Here is a 21,659-nt window from a genome sequence, read left to right as displayed (position 1 = left end):
TGGGCCTCATCCCACTGCTTCCCACAGGTCAGGGCAAGAGGGTCAGGCAGGGAAGCCAATGAGAAACGAATGTGATAATTCCTGGTGATGAGCAGTTGCTGATACGTGTGATGGGGGAGGAAGAACGGGAATCCTGTTTGATGATTAGCTGGGGTTTTAATTAACACAGGGCTGTCCTTACCCCTCCCCCCCCTTCTCCTCCTGACCCTAACCTGTGTTTTGCCTTATGTCCGTGGCAACCAAATCTCCTTTCTGGGGAGCAGAAATGGGCTTCAGTAAACAGATCTATTTGTGTGACTCCTATTACTCATTTGAAGCAATGTCACTCGTTTTTCCACTGTGGTCTGTGCGTCTGACTCAGAGGGAGCTACAACAGGGTTCTTTGAATTGATGGCTCACTCCCAGCCACGTCTGACTGACTGCCAACTTAGCAGGGCGTAGCTCACCAACTTTTTTTTTTTTTTTAAATCCAGACTGATTCATAGAAACTCCTTTAAAACACTGGGAAAAGAAACCGCCCATCACACACCCCAGCACACCAGCCCAGGAAACTTATAACCTCGGGAGGCAGGTCCCTCCCCTCACTGTGGCCACATACCTCCCGAAGAGCGGACCGGACCAGCAGCCAGCTCCACCACTCAGGGCATCTGCCTCCGCCGCCGCCTGACACTCCAGGTAGGACCGCTCGCACGCTGGGGAAACCCTGCAGGCCCGGGGCTCCTTCCTGTGCGCCGTTTAAGCGCTTTGAATCCGTTTGCTCTCTTATTTTCTCTGCTAGCCTTCTGTGGCTCTCAAAAAACAGAGTCCTTGAAACTTTTAGCTCAAAGTAGTGGGGGAAATCTGGGACATCAGCGGGCCCTGGCTGTAATCACGTTCTCTTGCTGGTATCTGGATTCTTGCTCTGAGGATGTGGAAGGGACAGGGACTTTGGAACAAACCTGAGTGGAATATTCTTTATGGAGGAAACTCTACGTCCTTTGAAAATGCACGAAAAGCAAGCTCGAAAGATGTTCCCAAATCTTTTGTTTTGATTTAAATTCTTTGAGGTGAAATCTACAAGGTATCTTAAGAGGACACTTCAACTTTTTTTTCTTTTCTGCGAAGGTTAACTGCAATAGGTAACCTTTGAAAAGAAAGTTCCCTTTGCTCTGCGGGCCGTTGGTTGGTCTTTTATACTTTTGGGTGATGGTGGATAAATGTCTGGGTTTCAGTCTGTTTTCGCTATGGCATTTCCTGCCCCCTTCTTGTCTGTTTAAGTATTTCATTTCTTACTTTCTCCCGCCCCCGCCCCCAACAGGACGGGAAGAGGGGATTGGTTTGTTTAAAGAAAAACCGTTAGGGAAACAGAGGCAAGGGTGTTTCAAATAAAGCTTGGGAGGGGTTGGTTCGGTGGGATGGGAAGACTGGTGTGGATCCCGGAATCCTTGGCCAGATGTGGAGGAGGAGAGGGCGGGGCTGGGGGACTTCTGGCATTCCTGTAAAGCCGTTGACTGGCTTTGTGCTTCACTCCGCCGGCTGCATTTCAGAGCCAACTGAAAAGATCCATCAGAAACCATTTAAAGCCTTTTCTGAGTGGATGTGGAATTTTCCAGCGTGGCAGTGGTCGCATGGGAATATTTATCTTCTTACTTTTGCCCCAAATACTGTATAACTACAAACCCACGTGCTAAATGTAAAATGAACCAAGACACGGGCTCTGTTTGCTTTTGTTTTTATTAGCTTAGCGTTTTGGTTGAAGGTCTGTGGAGGTGTGGTTCATTTCAACACAGATGTGGGTTTTTTTTTTTCTTTCCCTCTCGTAAACAAGTCTAAGGAGAGCGACAGGATTCAGCTTGCCTATGAAGTGAGGCCCACCTTTCTTCAGAAATGCAGGTCGCTGGTTGGAGGAGAAAATTTAAAAGAAATCATTCTGAATGGTCAAGTCTCTGTAAAGCTATCCCCTCCCCCCACGGTGGGGGTGATGAGTGAGGGCTAGGATCCCCTCTCAAGACTTGGGGAACAACTGCTTCGGCTTCCAGTGTTTATTCCTTCCAGACTGCATGGGTGTGAACGAGGGAAGCCGTTGTTAAGTCCACAGCCACAGTTTCCTGTGAAGATAGCACATGATTGTGTGTCCTTCTGATCTGGTTGAAACCAGGCAGGCTGCCTTGAACAAGTCAGCAAAAAGAGAACACTGGGGCCGTAAACTGCCACCAATTGCTCGGCCTGGCCTGTGGAGCTGTCTTAAATTCCATTGTCCCTTGATAGATGAGAACATAATGCTTTGTCCCCCTGGCCCCCTCGCCTCTCCCCCTCCCCTCATCCCCTTCCTACCCCTGCCCCAATGGAGTTGGAGGACAATTTTTTTTTTTTAAATCACTGCTCGAACTCCTGCTGTTTTACCCCCAAGTAGTGCGAGAGTCCCTGGGCTGTGAGCTTTTCTAGGCTCTAAGTCTTTGACCATCCTGGAAAAGGATGCTATTTACTCTCCTTGCCTCTACACACCGTAGCTTCTCACCCTCAGGAATCTCCAGTTTCACCCTGAGTCTGCAGAGTAGGGTGGAGGCAGAGCACTGTCCAGGGCTGCTGGACATCCGGTCTGGCACCTCTGTCAGAGAGCCCCCAGATTTTACATTGTTCCAGGCTACTACACTGTCCTGGGAGTTGGCAGGAGGCCATCAAGGTCCAGCTGGATCAGATCATGTCCTAAGACCGTTGTTCTGGCCAGTAGTAAGGGGCAGCCCTCTGCCAGATGACAGACGTCTGTCCCCAGACCTTGAGAAAGGTTGACTGGCTTTCTCACAGAGTCTTCTGGAGACAGGATTAGGCCAGTCTCCAGCCCTGAGGAAGGGCTCCATGGCGGCTGGCCGGAATGCAGGGCCTCTTAGCTGTTTCTAGGTAGCTTTGGGACTGCAGATGGGAAGCAGAGCACATTTCTTCGGAGGTAAAACTGACTTTCTGTAGCCTTCACAGACCGGGAAGGGTCCTCTACCTGGGATGTGGCCAAGGGAAAAGACACAAGATGACTTAGACCCATTTCTTTCCATTCTTCATTGCTTTCATAGAATCTGACATTTGGAAGTTGGGCTTGGTAGTTCATACCTGTAATCCAAGGACTCAGGGAGCAGGAGATTGTTAAGGGTTCAAAGCCAACCTGGGGCTAACCTGGGTACATAGTGAAACTTTGTTTTAAAAACAAAACGACAAAAATGTGAAGGTAATCTTGTTTTCTTACTGTATGCAGAAATCTGACTTTTATGTCATCGTGGACAGATGGCTGTGCCGTGGCTCATAGCTCCTTTGGATACCAGGGAGGGGGCACCCAGAGTGTAGGTGCCTCAGAACGCACACCCACACTCATCCTCCTTTTCTGGATAGCAAATCATATCAGACAGTGCTTCTCAAATTCAGCAAAAATGGCTTCTCTGAAAATTCTAGTTTTTCAGGCTGAAATGACCCAGAAAAAAAAAAAGTTTTTGATTCTGGTTCTGCCGCTGCCCCACCCAACGCTCCACACTCCTGCTCCTCTGGATACTTCATCTTCATTTGATATTTAGTCTGGTGGAGTGGCATTACCCACAACATCTTGCTTTATTCTTTCCTTTGTTTTTTAAACACAGGGTCTCACTGTGTAGCCCTGGCTGTCCTGGAACTCGCTCTGTAGACCAGACTGGCTTTGAACTCACAGAGATCTGCCTACTTCTGCTTCCTGAGTGCTGGGATTAAAGTCACATGCCACCATGCTCATGTTTTGTGAGCCAGGATCTCTATGTGAATGTCAGGCTAGGGAGGGACTGGAACTTTCACCATCCTTCTTCCTCAACTACCCCGAATGCTGGAGTTACGGTGTATACCACTACTGTGGGCAGAAAGAGCATTTTGAAATATTAAAGCTATCCACCTAATCAAATCATTCCTACAGTATTGATTACTAGCTCTTTCATTTTCTAAGCACATGGCTGTGGTCTTTTCTGTAATTCACTACGTCTGTATACATAGCCATCTAACATACGCGCTCAGAGGCCTCTGGGACTCTTATATGGTCACGGGACGACACACCCAATGTTGCTGTCTACTGGGTCATAGTTAAACCAGCCCAGTCCCTGAAACAGCATCTAATAACCTTTAGGAGATTGTCCCTCCTGATTTGATCTATAGTGCTTGTCGTGTTTACCTGCACACTTTTACAACCTGGCGTGGTGACAGTCCACCAATCAGAGAACCTCTGTCTACTGCCAGCAATCTGAATATCCACTCCTTGAAGGGTTATAATTCTTAATCATCACAGAACTAGAATTTTCTGGACCTAAGTCTTGCTTTTGGAATACTCTTCTCTGGTTACCCTGAATTTCTGAGTTATCCTTGTTTTCCAGAATCAAAGAATGCCACAGGTCCATTTAGGGTCTTTTTGGATTTCTAACACTCATTTTCTAAACATAAGGCCCCAAGAAAACTCTGGAAACTTCAGTCCCTGATACCCTGACTTGTGAGATACTTCCCTAATTTGACAGGGGTCAGGGGGTGGGGGGCCTCCAGAGGGTGGGGGGTTGTTCCCTGACGCTGAAGGAGAAAGAGAAAAATACAAACGTGGACACTGCTGCTTCTGAATCTTCCTTTTAAGCAAAATATCAGGGGTCAATGTTTTCTTCCACATTGTGGAAAGAGACTTTCTCAGGAACTGAAGAGATTCCTTATTGCCAGTACTAGTATGTAGCCGGACCTGATTCGGACTTTCCTGAATCTCTCTCCTGGGGTCTTCTTTCAAACAGGCAATTATAATATATCACTGATGGCACATGTTGAAATTATGTCCATAATTGTGGTGAGGATGTGAGATGACTGAGTAGGAAGATGGGGCTATGGTCTTGCCTTGAATCTTCTCTGTGATCAGAAACCAGTCACTAAGAAATGAAGAAGACACAATTTGGTCACCAAGACACCCAAGGCTCTGAAAAATCTAAGAACCTACCACTTCTATTTTAAGAAATCCAGTGAGTTCACACTAATGGCTAACTTAATCCATAAAAGTTAGTGTAATGGAACTAGGGGCTAGAGATTCTGCTCACTGTATGCTTGCCTAGCTTGTGTGTGACTCTGCATTCATTTGCAAGTACTGGAGGGAGAGAGAGAGAGAGAGAGAGAGAGAGAGAGAGAGAGAGAGAGAGAGAGAGAGAGAAAGAATTTTTGGTTATAGTATTCAAAGAACTTACCTGAAACAGCCCTGGACATCACCACCCAGCACTTGGAAAGAGAGAAGAGGTTTGGTATATGAAACAAAGGGTACCGTCTCAGGACGAGCCCTGAGCAAAATCAGGCTCAGAAACTGACCTGGTCCTGAGTAAGACGCTGCCCTCTTCTCAAGGAGAGAGAACAGGCAGAGGCATGGCTGTGTGGTGGGAGCTAAGGGGACACACTGGGAGGAAAGGGAAGCTTTGAGAACCCAGGGGAAGGGAGAGGGAGTGAGCGGGTGGCTGTGTGTGGGGATGAGGCAAACAGGAACGTCTAGAAAGAGCAAGTGGACAGAGAGAGTAAATGGGCAAGGGAGACATGGCAAGTCTGTTCTTTTTTCTGACTCTACCCCTTGACAGCCATCCACGCTCACTGCCCTAGGATAGCCCTTGGATCAAAATTCAGTTCTTGTCCCCATGAAGATCTTTTTACCCTCTTAGTTTTTGGCATGGTTGATACATGATTGGGGCCATTGGGTTTCATGGTAGCATTCCAGTGTTTCTCCATCCAAAGGCTCAGATGAAAGTCCAGTGAGGACCTGGATCTTAGACCTCTGCTTCCAGAAACCTAAGCTCCTTCCCTTGGGGTCTGAGAGAAGGGAAGGGGAGAAAATGTTGCTAAATTGCAACAGTGAGTTTTGCTCATGCGGGAGCGTCCACAAAGCGCCACAGCTCAGCCCAGGGCTTCCCTTTGCTCACAGCTGCTTGCTGAGCTTCCACAGGGAGGGGACTCTGCTAGGGTTGAGGGTGTGGCCCAGGGCTGAAGATGGAAACCAGTCTCAGGGCTGGCAGTGAGGGCTTTGACGGGGCCAGCTGTCTGTACAGGGTGGGCCTTAGAAAGCAGTGTGACCGGAAGAAGCAACGGCCTTTGAAAGACCCTTTGTAGACACCACGGGAACTATTGTGAGGGGCTGTCCAACCCTGATCAACTCAAAAGTTGTGGGAGGAACAGAGCCACTAGTAACTGTCAAACCCCCAGACAAGAGCTGGATGTGGTGTCACATGCCTTTAATCCCAACACGGGAGGGTTGAGGCAGGAGGATTGCTGTGAGTTAAAGGCTAGCAGGGACTACACAGTGATTCTATCTCAAAACAAACAAACAAACAAAAATGAAAAGGAGGGTCCAGGGAAATAGCTCAAGAGGTGAAGTGCTCACTATGGAAACAAGAGGACCTGAGTTTGATTCCCAGAGCCCCATGAATAGCTGGATGTGGTGGCTTGGATGTGTAATCTCAGTTTTGGGAAAAAGAAACAGGAGCCCCCCTGGGGCTCACAGTCAGTCAACCTAGCTGAATCTCGAGCTCCAAGCCACTAATGAAACCTCATCTCATAAACACACGTGCACACAGGCAGGCAGGCAGGCAGGCAGGCACACACGCACGCGCACACACACACCCATGCATGCACACCCTCACAGACAAAAGATAGAAATCCAAGTTGGAGTGGGGATCCAAGATAGTGGCTTCATTCCACCTGTGTTCCCTGGGAGGTGGGGTCTTGGTCAAAGTGCATGATTAAAATTGAAAGACCCCCAATACCTCTCAACTCTAAGTAGCCAACTTCTCTGAAACTGAACTAAGCCAGCAGCCTATCCAGCATCCTTGGGTGCCCCTGCTGTCCACAGCCCTCCTGCTCTCTCAGGCTTTGCTGGTTGAAGCATGTTACTGCCATCTGCTGTCGGACGCACCCAGAAGCCTCCAGGGCCCAGCCACACCTTGATTTTTCTTACTAAACCCTAGTTATTATCTTGGCAGCATCTCCCTGGGAGACAATCTGGCTGCAGGAATACTTCTCCTTTGTCAAGAGCAGAAGGCAATGGTAGCTTCCGTCCTCACTCAGGGGACATCCTCCCCAACACTGGCCAGCTGCAGTCGGAGGGCGTGGGCTGAACTCAGGCCTCACAGTCCAGGTCTGTCTTCAGGCTTTGCAGATGTTGTCCAGATCCACCCACTCAATGGACATAATGGAGGACGAACGGAAATAAGAGAGAGACGGGGGTGGGGTTGGGGTTGAGTGTCTCTGTGGATGCATCTGCAAAAACAATATTCATGCTGTTTGCTTGCCTTTGCATAGTTCAGGCTCTCAGGCTGCAGAGAAGCCGCAGGCCACCTCACTGGCCTGAGTCTTTCATGTTACACTAATGAATAAATATGAACTACAACATATTGTTTGCTTTGTGTTAGGCACAGGCCCTCCAGCGCTCCTGCTAACCCTATGAGGTCCACGTGCGACCCTTAAGAAATTTGAACTTAGAATCTGTGTTCTTTATCACTTGGGGCTCTGCCTCCCTAGATTCCACCAAACAGACAGGTTTGGCAAAATCTTTTAACTCTGGCCATTAGCCAGATAGAATGTTTGTGGGAAATGGCCTCGCCTTTCTAATTGGAGTGCATGCGCTCTCTCTCTCTCTCCTTCTGTCTTTCTTTCCTTTCTGATATTTTCTTCCCCCTTTCTCCCCTTGTTTCCTTTCCTCTTTCCCTTCTGTTCTTTTTCCATTTATTTCCCCCCATTCTGTCCCCTTCTCTTCCCTTCCTCCCTCCCTCCTTCCTCCCTTCCCTCTCTCTCTCTCTCTCTCTTCCTTTCTTCTTTCTTTCTTTCCTTTCTTCTTTCTTTCTTTCTTTCTTTCTTTCTTTCTTTCTTTCTTTCTTCCTTTCTTTCTTTCTGTGTCTTTCCCTCCCTCCCATCCTTCCTTCTAACAGGTTCTTTTGTTCTTCAAGCTTACACTCTGACTCTATATTCTAACTATGTGTGTGACAGTCCATATAGGCTATATTTGCCCCTAAGACACTGCACTATTTATCACAGATTTCCCCCAATCATCCAGATCCTGGCTTCTTTCACTGCTCAATTGCTGAGGGCCACAGAATCTACCAGGACTAGAAGCATCAGCCCTAGTGGGAGATACACAAAGCCAAGGGCAACCTGCAGCGTTTTCTTCCCACACTGAACATCCCATAAGCAGAAGCAGGAAGACTTGGTCCTTTAGGATCCCCCCACCCTGTTTCCCACGCAGAGAAACATGGCTCCCTTTCCATCCGTATGTAAAAACAATGCTGAGGATGGAAAAGAACACACGACATAAACCAGCAATAACAATGGCCAGGAAAGCTCATCCAAGGTCCCATCCCCTCAGCTCGCCTTTAATCCCAGCCTTGCCCTCCTCCAGACACATCCTCCTCACTGCTCCCCAAGGGCAGCGCTTCCTTTTCTGTTTGCTTTCATGTCCCGTGGACACCTATCTTGCCAACTAAAATGATCCTCAGTGGGAATACAAACACATCCTAACCCAAACCACAGCCAGAGTGGTTTTGACATGGAGGAGGACAGACAGACTTCCAGGCTACCCTGCAGTGTCCTTAGGAAGCACAGGGAGCCTCAGTTTCATTTCAGATGTCACATTGGGGGAAGATGTGCACAGTCAGGGCTGACTCCTGAAGGTCACATGACCAACCCCTGTCAGAGCGGTTTTACCTTCTCTCTTCCCTCCTGCCTTGCAGGAAGTGCCAGGTCTTTGATCAGATGGTATGAGAAAGCTTTCACCCCAATTTGCAGTTAGCCAGCAGGAGATGGGAATTTCATTGTTGGAACAGCATTGGCCAATGTAGGGCAGAGGAGGCTCTAGCAGAATAATCTCAGGACTGGGCTGTTTGTGCGTGTGTGTGTGTGTGTGTGTGTGTGTTGTGTGTGTGTGTGTGTTTCATGTAGCCCAGGCTCACCTTGAACCTGCAATGTAGCTGCTTTGGGTGGCTGATCCTCTTACCGCTCCTTCCCAAGAGCTGGGATTGCGTATGTGGGTGCTGGGGATTGAACCAAGGGCTTCCTGAGTGCCAGGCAAGCACTCTTTTTTTGTTTGTAGACCAGGTTGGCTTTGAACTCACAGAGATTTATTTGCCTGCCTCTGGCTCCCAAATGCTGGAATTAAAGGTGTGTGCAGATTAGACAGGCTGGATTATTATGCCTGTATTAGGCAAGCACTTACTCTTACCAATTGAGTGATACCTGAATTCCATGGGCCAGATGTACTGGACTTGGAAGGACTTTTCTAATAGGACCTTGATCGGTAGGTAGTTCTCCAGGCAGGAGATCGTGATTTGCATAGTTCTTCAGGTTGAGTTTGTAGGTTTTGGAAGCAATTTTAAAGCTCTTAACCTGGGAAGTTCTATACTTAACAAAAAGTAGTTATAAAAGTTAAATGGAAATAAATAATATGAAGTTTGTGTATAATAAGTTGCCCAACCCATACTTGTAGTCATGTACCAAATAATTTGCAAAAATGATAGAGGACTAAAGTATATGTTACATGAAAAGAAAGAAGGAAGCTCTGGAGAGAGAACTCAGTGATTAAGAGCACTGGATGCTTTTCCAAGGGATCTGGTTCAATTCCCAGCACACACTTAGCTGGGCTTACAGCTGTTTATAACTCCAGTTCCAGGGGATCTGGCACCATTTTCTGGACTCCATGGGTACCACTCACGCTCATGGTACACAGACATACATTCAGGAAAAACACCCATACACATAAAATAAAAATGAAAAACTTTCATAAAAAAGAGAGAAGGGAGACATCTGTATCTCTTATAAGGCCTTCAGTCCACTTTGCTGTTATTTTTCCATAGTGAAGAAAATATTGTGCTCCTTAGTTCATTTATGAGGTTTATCTGGTACCTGTCATAGACTCTGCCCTTAGGAACTCAGACTCCTCAGGGCGGGAGAGCCAAACATGTCCATAAAGATCTCTGTCACCAGGCAGGTCGCTATTAGTGCCTTTATTAGGACTGAACAAGGGCTAGAACATAATAGGAGGGGGAAAAAAAGAACCCTGCTTCAGACCTATGGAGAGAAGGAGGAGGCAGAATTTGAGCTTGGGTGTGAAAAATTAATAGGTAATTACTCAGGGAAGGACATAAAAGCAGCTTTTATTTTTGGAAGCCAAATTCCCAGGATTCCATGGGCAGCCGTCTGGAGTCTCATTTCCTGGTGACTGGTGCTTGTCTCAGCTCTGGAAGGATGGAGGTCCGTAGGCTGAGGAGGAACACGGTCAGATAACCCAATGCCACTACAGAGAATGCACGGGGAGGGGAAATTTAGAGACAGTGTCCTGGGAGGGACTGATGCCAGCGTCCAGGCTAGGATCCTGATAATGGGGGGGGGGCTATTAGGCATCCAGTGCAAGGTAATATGGATAGACTCCACCTGACTGTGATGCTTTGGGCAGGAAATCCGGGAGAGGCAGGAGCGGCAGCTGAACCATTCATTATTGCTCTTTTCTAACCAGGAATGGGTATCTTAGAATCTTAGACACCCCAACCCCCAGAAGTGCCTAAACTGGTTTCAGCTAGCCAGAGATCCACAGACATGGTCCCAGGAAGGCATCTTGTACCTTCTTGCCATCCACAGAGACTGTCTCATTGGCAAGAGTCTCACTCTTCTCAAGTGAGTTGTGGAACTCTTTCCGCTCAGGATGGTAGAAGCTGAGTTACCACAAGTTTGAGTCTAGTTTGGACTACAGAGTGATTCCCAGTTGTACTTGGCTCCAAGTCTCTGATCCCTTTTTTTCCCTAATAGTTACTTCTTTCTAGTGCGGCCATTCATGTCTTTTGGTTGTTTCTCAGTTTCCCTCGACCCTGACCACACCCATGCCAATCACACAGTGCAGATGGGGTGACTGCTGTGCTTACGGGTGGGGAAGGTGTAAGAGAAGTGTTCTTGGTGTCCACATAAGCCACCGCACTTCTAAACCTTTCAAAACATCGTGAATTGACCAGGTGTGGTGGCCCACACTGGGGAGCATAAAAGCAGCATGAGGAGTCACTCTCTTGGTATGGGAGTCCCCAACAATAGATGACACACCTTGGGTCTGTCTGTGTAGCAAGAGGGGAGGGAGGGCTACCATCCAGAGCTGTGGTGCTGTGGTCTCTGCTTCCGGGTTTGGTCCACCCATCAAGGATGAGGCATGTGTTCTCCATTGGGGAATGCCAACCACAGCATTTTGGAGAAATAGCAGGGAAAATTCCATTATTGCCTCAGTGAGACAAAGCTGTAGCAGCCCGTGCTCTCAACGTTGTCTAAATGCTTCTGAATTTTTTTTTTTGTCGTGGTGCTGAGGACCAGTTTCAGGGCTCTGAACATGCTAGGCTAGTGCCACATCAGTGGGGCACATTCTGAGTCCTATTTCTTGAATGGACCAGTTATGAAAGACCGTGGTGGGTGGAAGTCTCAAGAACATGGACTTTGCTGTTTGCTAAGTTCTCAAATACCCACTCATCAGCCACCACTGGTAGTTTCCATAAAGACCTGAAGGGTTTTGTCTTCCTAGATCAGTGGTTCTCAACCTTCCTAATGCTGCAACCCTTTAATACAGTTCCTCAGGTTGTTGTGACCCCTCAACCATAGTGCTACTACTTCATAACTGCAATTTTGCTACTGTTATGAATTGTAATATAAATATCGGAAATGCACAATCCGTTGTGACCCACAGATTGAGACTACTGTCCTCGACTGAGTGGGCAACAGATAGGCTCTGTAATACAGAGGCTGGCAAACCATGCTGTGGGATGGTCTGTATGTCAAATGTGTTGCTCTGATTGGCCAATAAATAAAACACTGATTGGCCAGTAGCCAGGCAGGAAGTATAGGCAGGACTAACAGAGAGGAGAATGGAGAGAACAGGAAGGCGGAGGGAGACACTGCCAGCCACCGCCATGACAAGCAGCGTGTGAAGATGCTGGTAAGCCACGAGCCACGTGGCAAGGTATAGATTTATAGAAATGGATTAATTTAAGATGTAAGAACTAGATAGCTAGAAGCCTGAGCCATTAGGCCAAACAGTTTAAATAATATAAGCGTCTGTGTGTTTATTTTATAAGTGGGCTGTCGGACTGCCGGGGCTTGGCGGGACCTGGAGAGAAAACTCTCCAGCTACAGTGATCCAAGACAGAGATTTCATAAAATATTCCATTGTGTTTCTCAGTATTTGGAAGAGGGCTGTTAGAAATAATGGAAGTGCTGGGAGTGGTGGCACATGCCTTTGATCCCAGTGCTCTGGAGGCAGTTGCTGGGAGCTCTCTGAGTTCAAGACCAGCTTGGTCTACAAAGTGAGTTCCAGGACAGCCAGAGCTACTATACAAAGAAACCCTGTCTCAAAAAGTAACAAACAAACAAAAAGGAAGCCCCTGTGAGCAGACAATGGATTTCATTGATAAAAGTTGACAAATTTGGGACAATGGAAAGATGAAGTTATATGTATTATGGAGTAACTCTAACTAAACAGCCTCCACAGTGGCCAGACGCCGCAGCCAGACATGGCAGCCAGACACGGCAGCCAGAAGCAGGGAGGACTGTGCGTCTTGTTCATGAAGAGCACTCACTGATCTGAGATATTTTGCTCCCTTACCATAGGGAAAAGACACAGCCCCCCTGCCCCAATCAGATAAGAATCACTTTTTAGTTTGATTCCCTTGCTCTTCGGCCTGACAGTAGGCAGGTGACAAGAACTAGGGCCTGTGCTGAGGTGAGAAGTGAGCCGGAGTGGCTGGGGGAGGACCTGCTTCTTCTAGGACTTGATGGGGCTCACTGGATGTGAGTGGGGAGAAACAAGATGGACTCTGCTGGGTAGGGTCCCAGGGCATCCAAGGATGCGGGAAGGTTCCTGAATTCCATCCCTCTCCCCACGCATCCCTGTCAGGCAACTCATTTAAAGAGGCCTCACTTAGTGAATTATATTCCATTTTGGCTTCTTAACCACTTCTCACTATAAGGAGTTATCTGTAAATTATAAGCAAAAGGAACGAGAAAGTCATTAAAGGGTCAAGGAGGGTTGAACACCAGCACCTGTTATTTAAATCTTGTCATTTCCTTGAGCTGGCTTCATTCTGGGCAAGCCTGGGAGGGAGGGGATATGTCAGAGAATGGGCTGAGGAAAACCAACTTTCTCTGGTGACTCTGGAGGGTGTGTTCTTAGCGTTCCCGCCACTCAAGCAGCAAGAACTGGACAAAAACGACAATTTCTGAGGACCGAAATGACTTTAGCCATATGCTGTAAACCAGCCTGCCAACATCTTTTTCCTTGTGCTTGACATGGTGCTGCCTGTGACTGAGTAACTGGATTGGGTTGGTAGCAGCTATTCTGCTTCCTAGAAGAAAAACAGCAACAATAACAGCAATCATGACAACCCCGTTATTAGTACCCGCCTGGTGCCAGCCGCAACACGAGGTGTTTCACTTATGTTGAATCCTCACACTTCCGGGTATAATTGGCATCCTCACCCTCCCACCCCATCTATGAGGAAACTGAGGCAGAGATCAAAGCACTTGGAATCGTTCTAACAACCTCTAACAAAACAAAACAAAACAAAACAAAACAAAACAAAACAAAACAAAACAAAACAAAACACACACACAAAAAAACCCACAACTTTTCTCCGTCCCTGAAAGCCAAGTGGGAAGTTGTGGATGTCTGCAAGAATTCCAGTAAGGCAACAGAGACTTTGAATGTGGGAGAGAGGATTCACAGACTTGAGAGTTCCAGTCTTATCCCCATAAGCAGCAGGAAAGTGTCATCAACTTTGTTATTCATAGTTAAATGAGAAACATTCTCTGCCTCTCTCACCATCTCCCCCCAGTCGAAGGGAAGTAGCCAGTGGGAAGAGAGTTTTGCAGACTGGAAAACAGTGTCCACAAAGAACCAAGAACCCGGGCGTGCAGTAGATTATGTTTGATTCTGAGTGCCTAATGAGAAAGCGAGAGGAGATAAAAGACACCTGAAATGTCAGAATAATGATAGCATCGGTGTTCTAATAAATACCTAGTGTGGCATGAAAGTGGCTGAAGCATACTCAAAGCAGCAATTACACCAGGTGGAGTGAGCCGGGGAAGCGAGCAATTGCAGGCTACCAGCCACCATCTCCCAGGCTGCGCCATCCTCACCTACTCCCTGCCTAGAGGCTGAATCCGCTCTGGTCCTTTCCTTTTGATGTCTCCTTGGGCTGGCTCTGTATCTAACTGTCATGGGTATGACACAGAGATGATGCAGCTGACATCGGTCAGAACAGCTCCTCCATTGGCATCCCTCATACTTCCCTTAGTTTCTAGTTTTTACGATCTGTGGTCTCTGCTGAAATCAGAGCTGAGAACTTTTGTTGATCCACACACATTGTTAACTTGTATTAGTTCCTAGTCTCTGAACAGTGACTTATGCATCTGTTTGTCTTCTGGGCTGGGTCCTAAATGACTGAAGTTGGATAAACACGACACGCTAGTAAAAGGCACATCTGGTGTTATCTCAGGCTTTACTCTTCTGAAGTCCCAGAGCTGTCACGTTGAGCCATAGGAAATTTGACATGGCCCTAGACGCCCCTAGACAGCATCTCCACCAAGAGGCACACAGGGCCAAAGGCTCAGGTGTTGCAAATATTAGTCTGGAATGCTAAATCAGTAAGTGATCAGACCATTACACTTTAATTAGATTGTCATAATATTGGATGCCAAGGAGCATTGCAATAACAGAAGTAGTGCCTCCCCCATTTTACGTCTCATCTGGGATCAAATTAGTAGCCAATTTGCTCTATGGCCATTGAGTCATAGTGGCTTCTTCTGCAGAACATATCATCTCTATTCAAATTTCTGGGTGAGCATTTTGCTGGGAGCATGGATGCTTTCTTTACGCAAACCAGAATAGTGTATGATGCTTCTGCAGAGCTCTGGAGATGACAAAATCCTTTTCAAAATTCAAAGTCTTACTTCAAAGGCCTCTAAATCACAAACAAAACATTAGCAGCTGTTAGAAAAATACAATACTCCCCCTTTCTTAAAAAGGGGAGGAGGGGGGATAGATAAATATATTAGAGAGATGAATCTATAAACACCTGGGAACAAACAGAAGTAAGTACATGTCTCTACACAGATGACTAGGCCCTCAGGGTTATCAATCAGGATAAGTGAAAAGCTGTTTTTAGGAATTTTTGATGCAATTTTGAATTTTAAAAATTGTCACACTAGTCCCATGTTAACAGAGAGCCCATGAAGTGAGAAGGTGGGATTTGTTTTACTTAGCATGATGGTAACCTTTTGGTCTCCCTTTTCTTTTGTTTTCAGAACTCTCTGCTCACGACTCACCAAAAAGCCAAGATGTTGGTGTTACTGGCTGGTATCTTCGTGGTCCACATCGCCGCTGCCATTATGCTATTTGTCTCCACCATCTCCAATGTGAGTGACATCCTCTTGTTCATTCATCCATGGGAGGGTCTTTGGAATATTTTTGGAAAATGTTAAGGAAAATGGGGGTGGGTAGGGTGTTAAAATAAAAATGCAGAGACCCTCTAGTTTAGCTTGGAGGAAATCAAACATGTACTCATACATCAAACAATGAAATAACCAAAGTATACAAAGTAAGTGTCCCGGGAGTGCGATTTTAGGGGTGCTGGGAGATGGGAAGTACAAGGAGGAACCTTCAGCTTCTAGAATGATCCTCTCTCCAAAGGTGGAGATTGGGTGCATTTGAAGGGTGAGTAGGTGGGTGGGGCTCCCCTTAGAGAAAGAAGGGAAGTGGAAGAAAGTGCATTCCTGGCGGGATGGCTGGCGAAGGCGCCTTGCGGGACAGACATGCTCTCCCAGTTCAGAAGTTAAAGGTATCTATGTGCGCCAGCCTTTCCCCTCCTGCAGAAGTTTGTGATTACCAGGTAGATGACTGTGAGAATAAGAACACTGCTTTGGTTATTAGGTTGACAAATTTAAGTTTTGAGTGGAAATCGGTGTGTGAAATGGAACTTGGCAGGATTAACTAACTCAGTTCCCGCTGACCAAAAACCAAACCAATCATATGGAGATCGCTGGTCTTTGCTCTCCGAGCCCGGGGCTACTCTGACCCCTAGTGGTCATTTTCAGCTCCCTATTTGCTTGTATTGTATTGTATTGTATGAACCAGCTTCTAGGACTAAGAAGTAAAGTAGTCGACTACGTGATGATAAGATTGCTTGAAAGGAGCTGAGGCAACAGGTTCATGATTTTGAGGCCAGCCTGGGCTACACATTTTTCTGGGAGTGGTAGCTTGAGCTTTTAATCCCAGCACATGGGAGGCAGGATCTAAGTGAGTTGTAGGCCAGTCTGGTCTACGTAGTGAGTTTCAGGATAGCTCAGAACTACATAGAGAAACCCTGTTTCAAACAAAAAAACCAAACCAACCAACCAAACAAACAAAAATAGAAATTAAGGCGCCAATCATTAGAGAGACAAATGATTGTTCTAGAATGGGCTACGGTCCTTGCTGCAGTTAAAGGTGAATAGTTTTTGTTTGTTGTTGTTTTGTTTTGTTTTTTTGAGACAGGGTTTCTCTTTGTAACTCTGGCTGTCCTGGAACTCACTATGTAGAGCAGGCTGACCTCAAACTCTGAGATCCACCTGCCTCTGCTTCCCAAGTGCTGGGATGAAAGGCGTGAATAAGTTTTAAAGTCCCAAGAGAAGGGCTTTGCAAGCATCAGTGGGTGTGAATACAGGCTAGGCTAGTTTAAATGTTATGAGAGAGGACACAGCCCCAGCCTATCTTGCCTCCTCCAGGTCTGCAGTTTATCAGTGCTGAATGCTGACTCCTATGCCTCGCAGGATAACAGTGTGGTGAACTTCAAACTGTATTACGAGATGCCCACAGGGCTTCGCATCCACACAGTGTCAGCCCCTGATGTGGGGCTGAGAGAGTAGGCGACTGCGCATGCTCCGGCTTCCTGTGTCAGCATGTGCATGTGCAGACAAAACTGCACTGATTTTTTATTTCAGAGTGGAGTTGTTTCTCTTGGTTCGGGCAAGAAGGGATGCAGGCACCACAGTGAACCTGGGGATATACTACATTTTGGTCATCCTTGTGCTTTTAGCTGGCCCTGCTTTGAAGCCCTGGATGCACTATTTTGATATGACATGACTTTGCATGTTGTGACAGTCCATGTCTGATCCTTCTGTAGAGATTCATTCTTGATTCCCGAGTAGCCCTCCTGCTCTTAGTTTGTCTCCAGCTGGACATTTTCCCTTGTTTTTTGTTCTTTAAAGATTTCTTTTCATTCTTAAAGATCTATGTGTATGTGTGTGGGTATGCACATATGAGAGCAAGGGAAGATGATGCAGTCCCTGAAGCTGGAGTTGCAGGTGGTTGGGAGCTTCCTGGTGTGGTGCTGGGAACTGAGCGTCAGTCCTTTCGCAAGGGCAGTGGATGCTCTTAACTGTGTTGTTGTTTTTAGTCTTTTGAGACTCATGTAGCCTACACTGGCTTCAAACTTACGATTTGAACTGAAGCCTTGAGCCTCTAAGCCTCCTGTGTCCATGTCAAGGTATAGGCAGAATAATAGGCAGTTGCTACCAGGCCTGACTTTTTTTTTCTTATTAACTAGGAACTTAAATGTGAGTCTTTTAAAGCGTGTTGCACATATTCAATGCTTGTTTCCTCATCCAGAGGTTTTGTTCCTTAGAACTTCAGAATTTTAAACCGTATGGTGAACTTTCTTCAGCTGTATGTATGTGTGTGAGTGAGTGTGTGTGAGTGATTGTGAGTGAGTGTGTGGGTATGTGTGTGAGTGATTGTGATTGAGTATGAGAGTGTGTGTGTGTGTGTGTGTGTGTGTGTGTGTGTGTCTATGAATCATGAGTAATGAAGTCCAAAGAGGAAAGGTGACTTCTTTTCTGGCCCACAGTTTTCTCTCTTGGAATCTTTATGACTTTGGATCTAACGTCTACAGAGACACAAGGCTTGACCATATTTACAGCTGCATAGGGTGTTTTGGTTAAGATTCAGTCCTGACATATGATGATGCTTTCTTCTGAAAGCAGAAGAGCAATTCTTAATCGACTCTATCTCCTCTGGTTCCAGGTCTGGATGGTTTCCTCCGATGTATTATCCTCTGTAGGGCTTTGGAAGAACTGTACTCACGGTAGCTGTGATGACTCCCTGACATACGGCAATGAAGTATGAGTGCAGACATTAATGCCTAGCCCTGTGGGTGTGCTCAGATGTCCAGACTCTCAGTATCTAATGCTCCTGCTCTGGCCCTGTGTTTACAGATGCTCTCAAGGCAGTGCAAGCCTTCATGATCCTCTCCATCATCTTCTCTATAATCTCCCTTGTGGTCTTCGTGTTCCAGCTCTTCACCATGGAGAAGGGAAACCGATTCTTCCTCTCAGGGTCCACCATGTTGGTGTGCTGTGAGTATCCAGGGCAGAGTCTATTTTACATGGAAGCATTTTTTTTTTTCTTTTCACTGTTGGGGACTGAACCCAGGGCCTTGAAATGCTAAATAAATACCTGACTACTGAACTACACACATCCCTAGCCATGCAAGAAATGTTTTTCTAGATCTCCCATCATTCATTGCTCCAGTCACGGCTATTTTCTCCTCTAGTTGTCTGTTGATTGGCTATTGCTGCTCAGATTAACAACTCTCTTCTGTTTCATCATTTCAAAAGCTAATGTCCCCTAGGAGCCACCAAGTGGTAAGAAGGTGGGGGTCCTCAGAAAAATGCAGCTAGTGCCATGATGCGCACAATTATTGCGAGGCGCCATCTTCTCTGTCTTCCCAGAAACACCCAGTTTGGTAAAAGGCCATGCTGCTCTCATAACACCATCCCTGGACATACCAGGGTCCAGGTGGGCAAGGCAGGTGGCCAGTAGGATGTTCTGTGATTTAGTCTTCATTACACACAAAGCAGTGCAGATATGAGAGCCCAGACATCTCCAATTCACCAACACACCATCAAGTCTGACTCTGGGCAAAGCAACAGAGAGACCTTTTAGGGACAAACAAATAGCGTTCCCTTTTCCATTGTTGTCCAGGGAAGTGGGATCTAAAACAAAAACAAACAGTTCTGGTGCCAACCATGACAGTGCCTTTTTTCTTGCAGGGTTTTGCATCCTGGTTGGGGTGTCTATCTACACTCACCATTATGCCCACAGCGACAGGAACTTTGTCTATGGCGGCCACCACGGCTATTGTTTCATCCTGACCTGGATCTGCTTCTGCTTCACTTTCATTATTGGCATTCTCTATATGGTCCTGAGGAAGAAATAAACCGAACAAGCTTATGGGGGCCTAGGGGGGCGGGAGTGGGGAGGAGGAAGCAGCTTAATCTGGGAGGGAAGCAGAAGTCACTGTGTAGGAATAACCAAGGGAAGGGAGGGGGGAGGGGAGGGGAAGGACCAGTGGGAGAGGCCCAAACCCAAACCATTTCTTGGGGGTGGGGATTCTCTACTACCAAGCAACCGCCCTTGGAAGAAAGGTGTTGGCTACTCTACTGATGCTTCCTTGAGGCCACCAGAGAGTCCTCCTCTAGCCACCAACTGTGGCCCCATCTGTCCTCAGTTACAAAACACCACTTGGGGCCTCACCAGCTGCCATACCTCTGGTTCCGCTCTTGAGGATGACTGCTGGGTCACACACTGAGGTCTTCCAAACGTATATCACCAGGCCCTGATAGTGGTCCAAGTCCTGGCAAGAGCAGGTACTGCCTCTTTGCTGAGAAAGCTAAGCCTGGAGGCCACTGGGTCCTGTGACCTAAAGCCAACTGCCAAATTCAGATCCTAAGTGCCTTTAGTGGGGGGTGGGGGAGCTTTGGCCAGGAAGCCACTGCCCCTGTTTGGTGGACTTTCTGACAAAAGAGTGGAAAGAGAGATGGTTTATAAGGCCACGTTGGTGGGATTGACTTAACCAAGAAATAGAAGTTTTTACCCTGGAGGACCTGGGAGATAGGTGGAGATAGGCAGAGCCTCCGTCACACCTCACCGAGATGTCCCTCATGGAGGCCTCCTCTTGTGGACTCTCACTTAAAGCCAAGGCAGCTTTTCTGGAGTTTCTCTAGAGCCAAAGATGAAAATCCCCACAAACTGTAGGGTCAAAGGGCACACCTATCACAGTGCTATGGTGAGGTCGTGGTTTTAGGATTCCCCCAATGCACACAATGTTTCTTGTAAATGTAATAGGCAAGGGATGCATATTTTTCTGTTAAGTTTCCTCTGAATTAGGGACGTCTGTGGAAGTTCTGTCTGATAATGACCAACACTGGGGACCAGAACATAACATCTAAGTTCAGTGGTCACTAGCTGTGACCCTGGCTGAAATAGTCCCCTCTCAACAGATTTCCCCACACTGTTTTCCAAATGAAGATGGTAGTTCTGGAAGCCAATTAAAACATACACCAACCTAAACCAAAGAACAAGCCCTGGAGGTGGGGGGCGGGAGGGAGAAGGTGCTGTCTGCTTATGGAGTATCAAGTATACTACATTTCAGTTATGATAAGAACAGAGTGCCTGCTCTCAGGGAAAAACATTTTTTAATCCCATGAGATGAATAGAGTCCAGGTGACGGGCAGATAGTTTCTTTTTAAGATAGGAAAAACTCTTGGGGTATCCAGTCAGATGGTAGCTGAATTGTTGGGCCCTCATGGGCACACTATGTAAGACTTAGAAGTAGTGCCACAGTCCTGGTTCAGTGGGCAGAGCTCTGTTTACAGCAGCTATTTCAAGCCATCTCAGATTTCTGCTGAAAGGGCTTTCTTTTTAGACATTGTTTGCTTTACTGCCTTCAGATGACCACCCCTAGGAAGAGTCTGAGACATCTTGCCTACCTTCCTTTCCCTAGGGGTATGCTTATCCATTGCTTATACACATTTCTTTATTGGGGGGAGTTGTTTTGCTATAATTGCTGGTATTTATGTAAAGGGACTATTACTAAGGATATTTCTCTATGTGTATTACGTTTAAGGGAATGTGGAAGGTGGGTTACTAAATTGCTGGGCGGAGGGTAGAGTTATTGGCCAGGAAAAACTTGGATAATAAACTCTTAAATTATAATTTGATCACCAAATTATATTCAAGGCTGTCTTATGTTGAGAAGGATATCAGCAGACAGCTGTAGCCAGAAAATATAGTCACGTTTTGTTAAAAAGCTAAATTCTGATTGAAGTGAACCATGCATTCCCTCGTCTTTTACTTTTTTTTCTGTGACATTTACGTCTCATGTAACTTGCATTGCATTGGTGGGTTATTCTAGTACTGTATCTGGCTTCTTCATTAATAGATTATTTCATATACTATAATTGTAAATATTTTGATACATATGTTTATAACTCTAGGGATATAAAAACAAATTCTGATTCCCTACATTGTGTGACTGTTTTCTTTTTTTTAAGTGAGAAGATATAGAGAATGGTGACATTTATTCCTCCTCATTAAATTTCTTACTGGTCTGATTTGGGGAACTTGACATTTATTTGAGACATTAAACTACTTTCTGGTAAAACCTCAAGGATTTCTTTAATAATTATTTCAGGCAACTGAATGTTATTAAATATAGCTTTGCCTTGCTTTAATTAGACCTCTTAGGCAAAAATGGAATTTCATAAGCTAGTAGATTAGAAAGAAGTTGTTATCATCTTTAATAAGAATGGCTTATGACATTAAGAAATGAGGCACTTACATAGTT

The 21,659-nt window shown here is 46.3% G+C and overlaps 1 protein-coding gene across 1 annotated transcript; it reads left to right on the top strand.

The window, feature by feature from the left end:
• The first annotated feature begins 465 nt into the window (after nt 1-465).
• Emp1 (epithelial membrane protein 1) lies at nt 466-21,339 on the top strand. The gene is made up of 5 exons (XM_028872155.2): nt 466-675; nt 15,301-15,411; nt 18,056-18,150; nt 18,245-18,387; nt 19,084-21,339. Exons 2-5 carry the CDS (start codon nt 15,334-15,336, stop codon nt 19,248-19,250), a joined length of 483 nt encoding a protein of 160 aa, XP_028727988.1. The 5' UTR covers nt 466-675; nt 15,301-15,333; the 3' UTR covers nt 19,251-21,339.
• The last annotated feature ends 320 nt before the right edge of the window (nt 21,340-21,659 follow it).

The sequence above is a fragment of the Peromyscus leucopus genome, chromosome 3, assembly GCF_004664715.2.
Source record: "Peromyscus leucopus breed LL Stock chromosome 3, UCI_PerLeu_2.1, whole genome shotgun sequence".
Classification (NCBI taxonomy): domain Eukaryota; kingdom Metazoa; phylum Chordata; class Mammalia; order Rodentia; family Cricetidae; genus Peromyscus; species Peromyscus leucopus.
The sequence above is the reverse complement of the archived record's forward strand: the minus strand, read 5'-3'. Positions and strand labels throughout refer to the sequence as shown.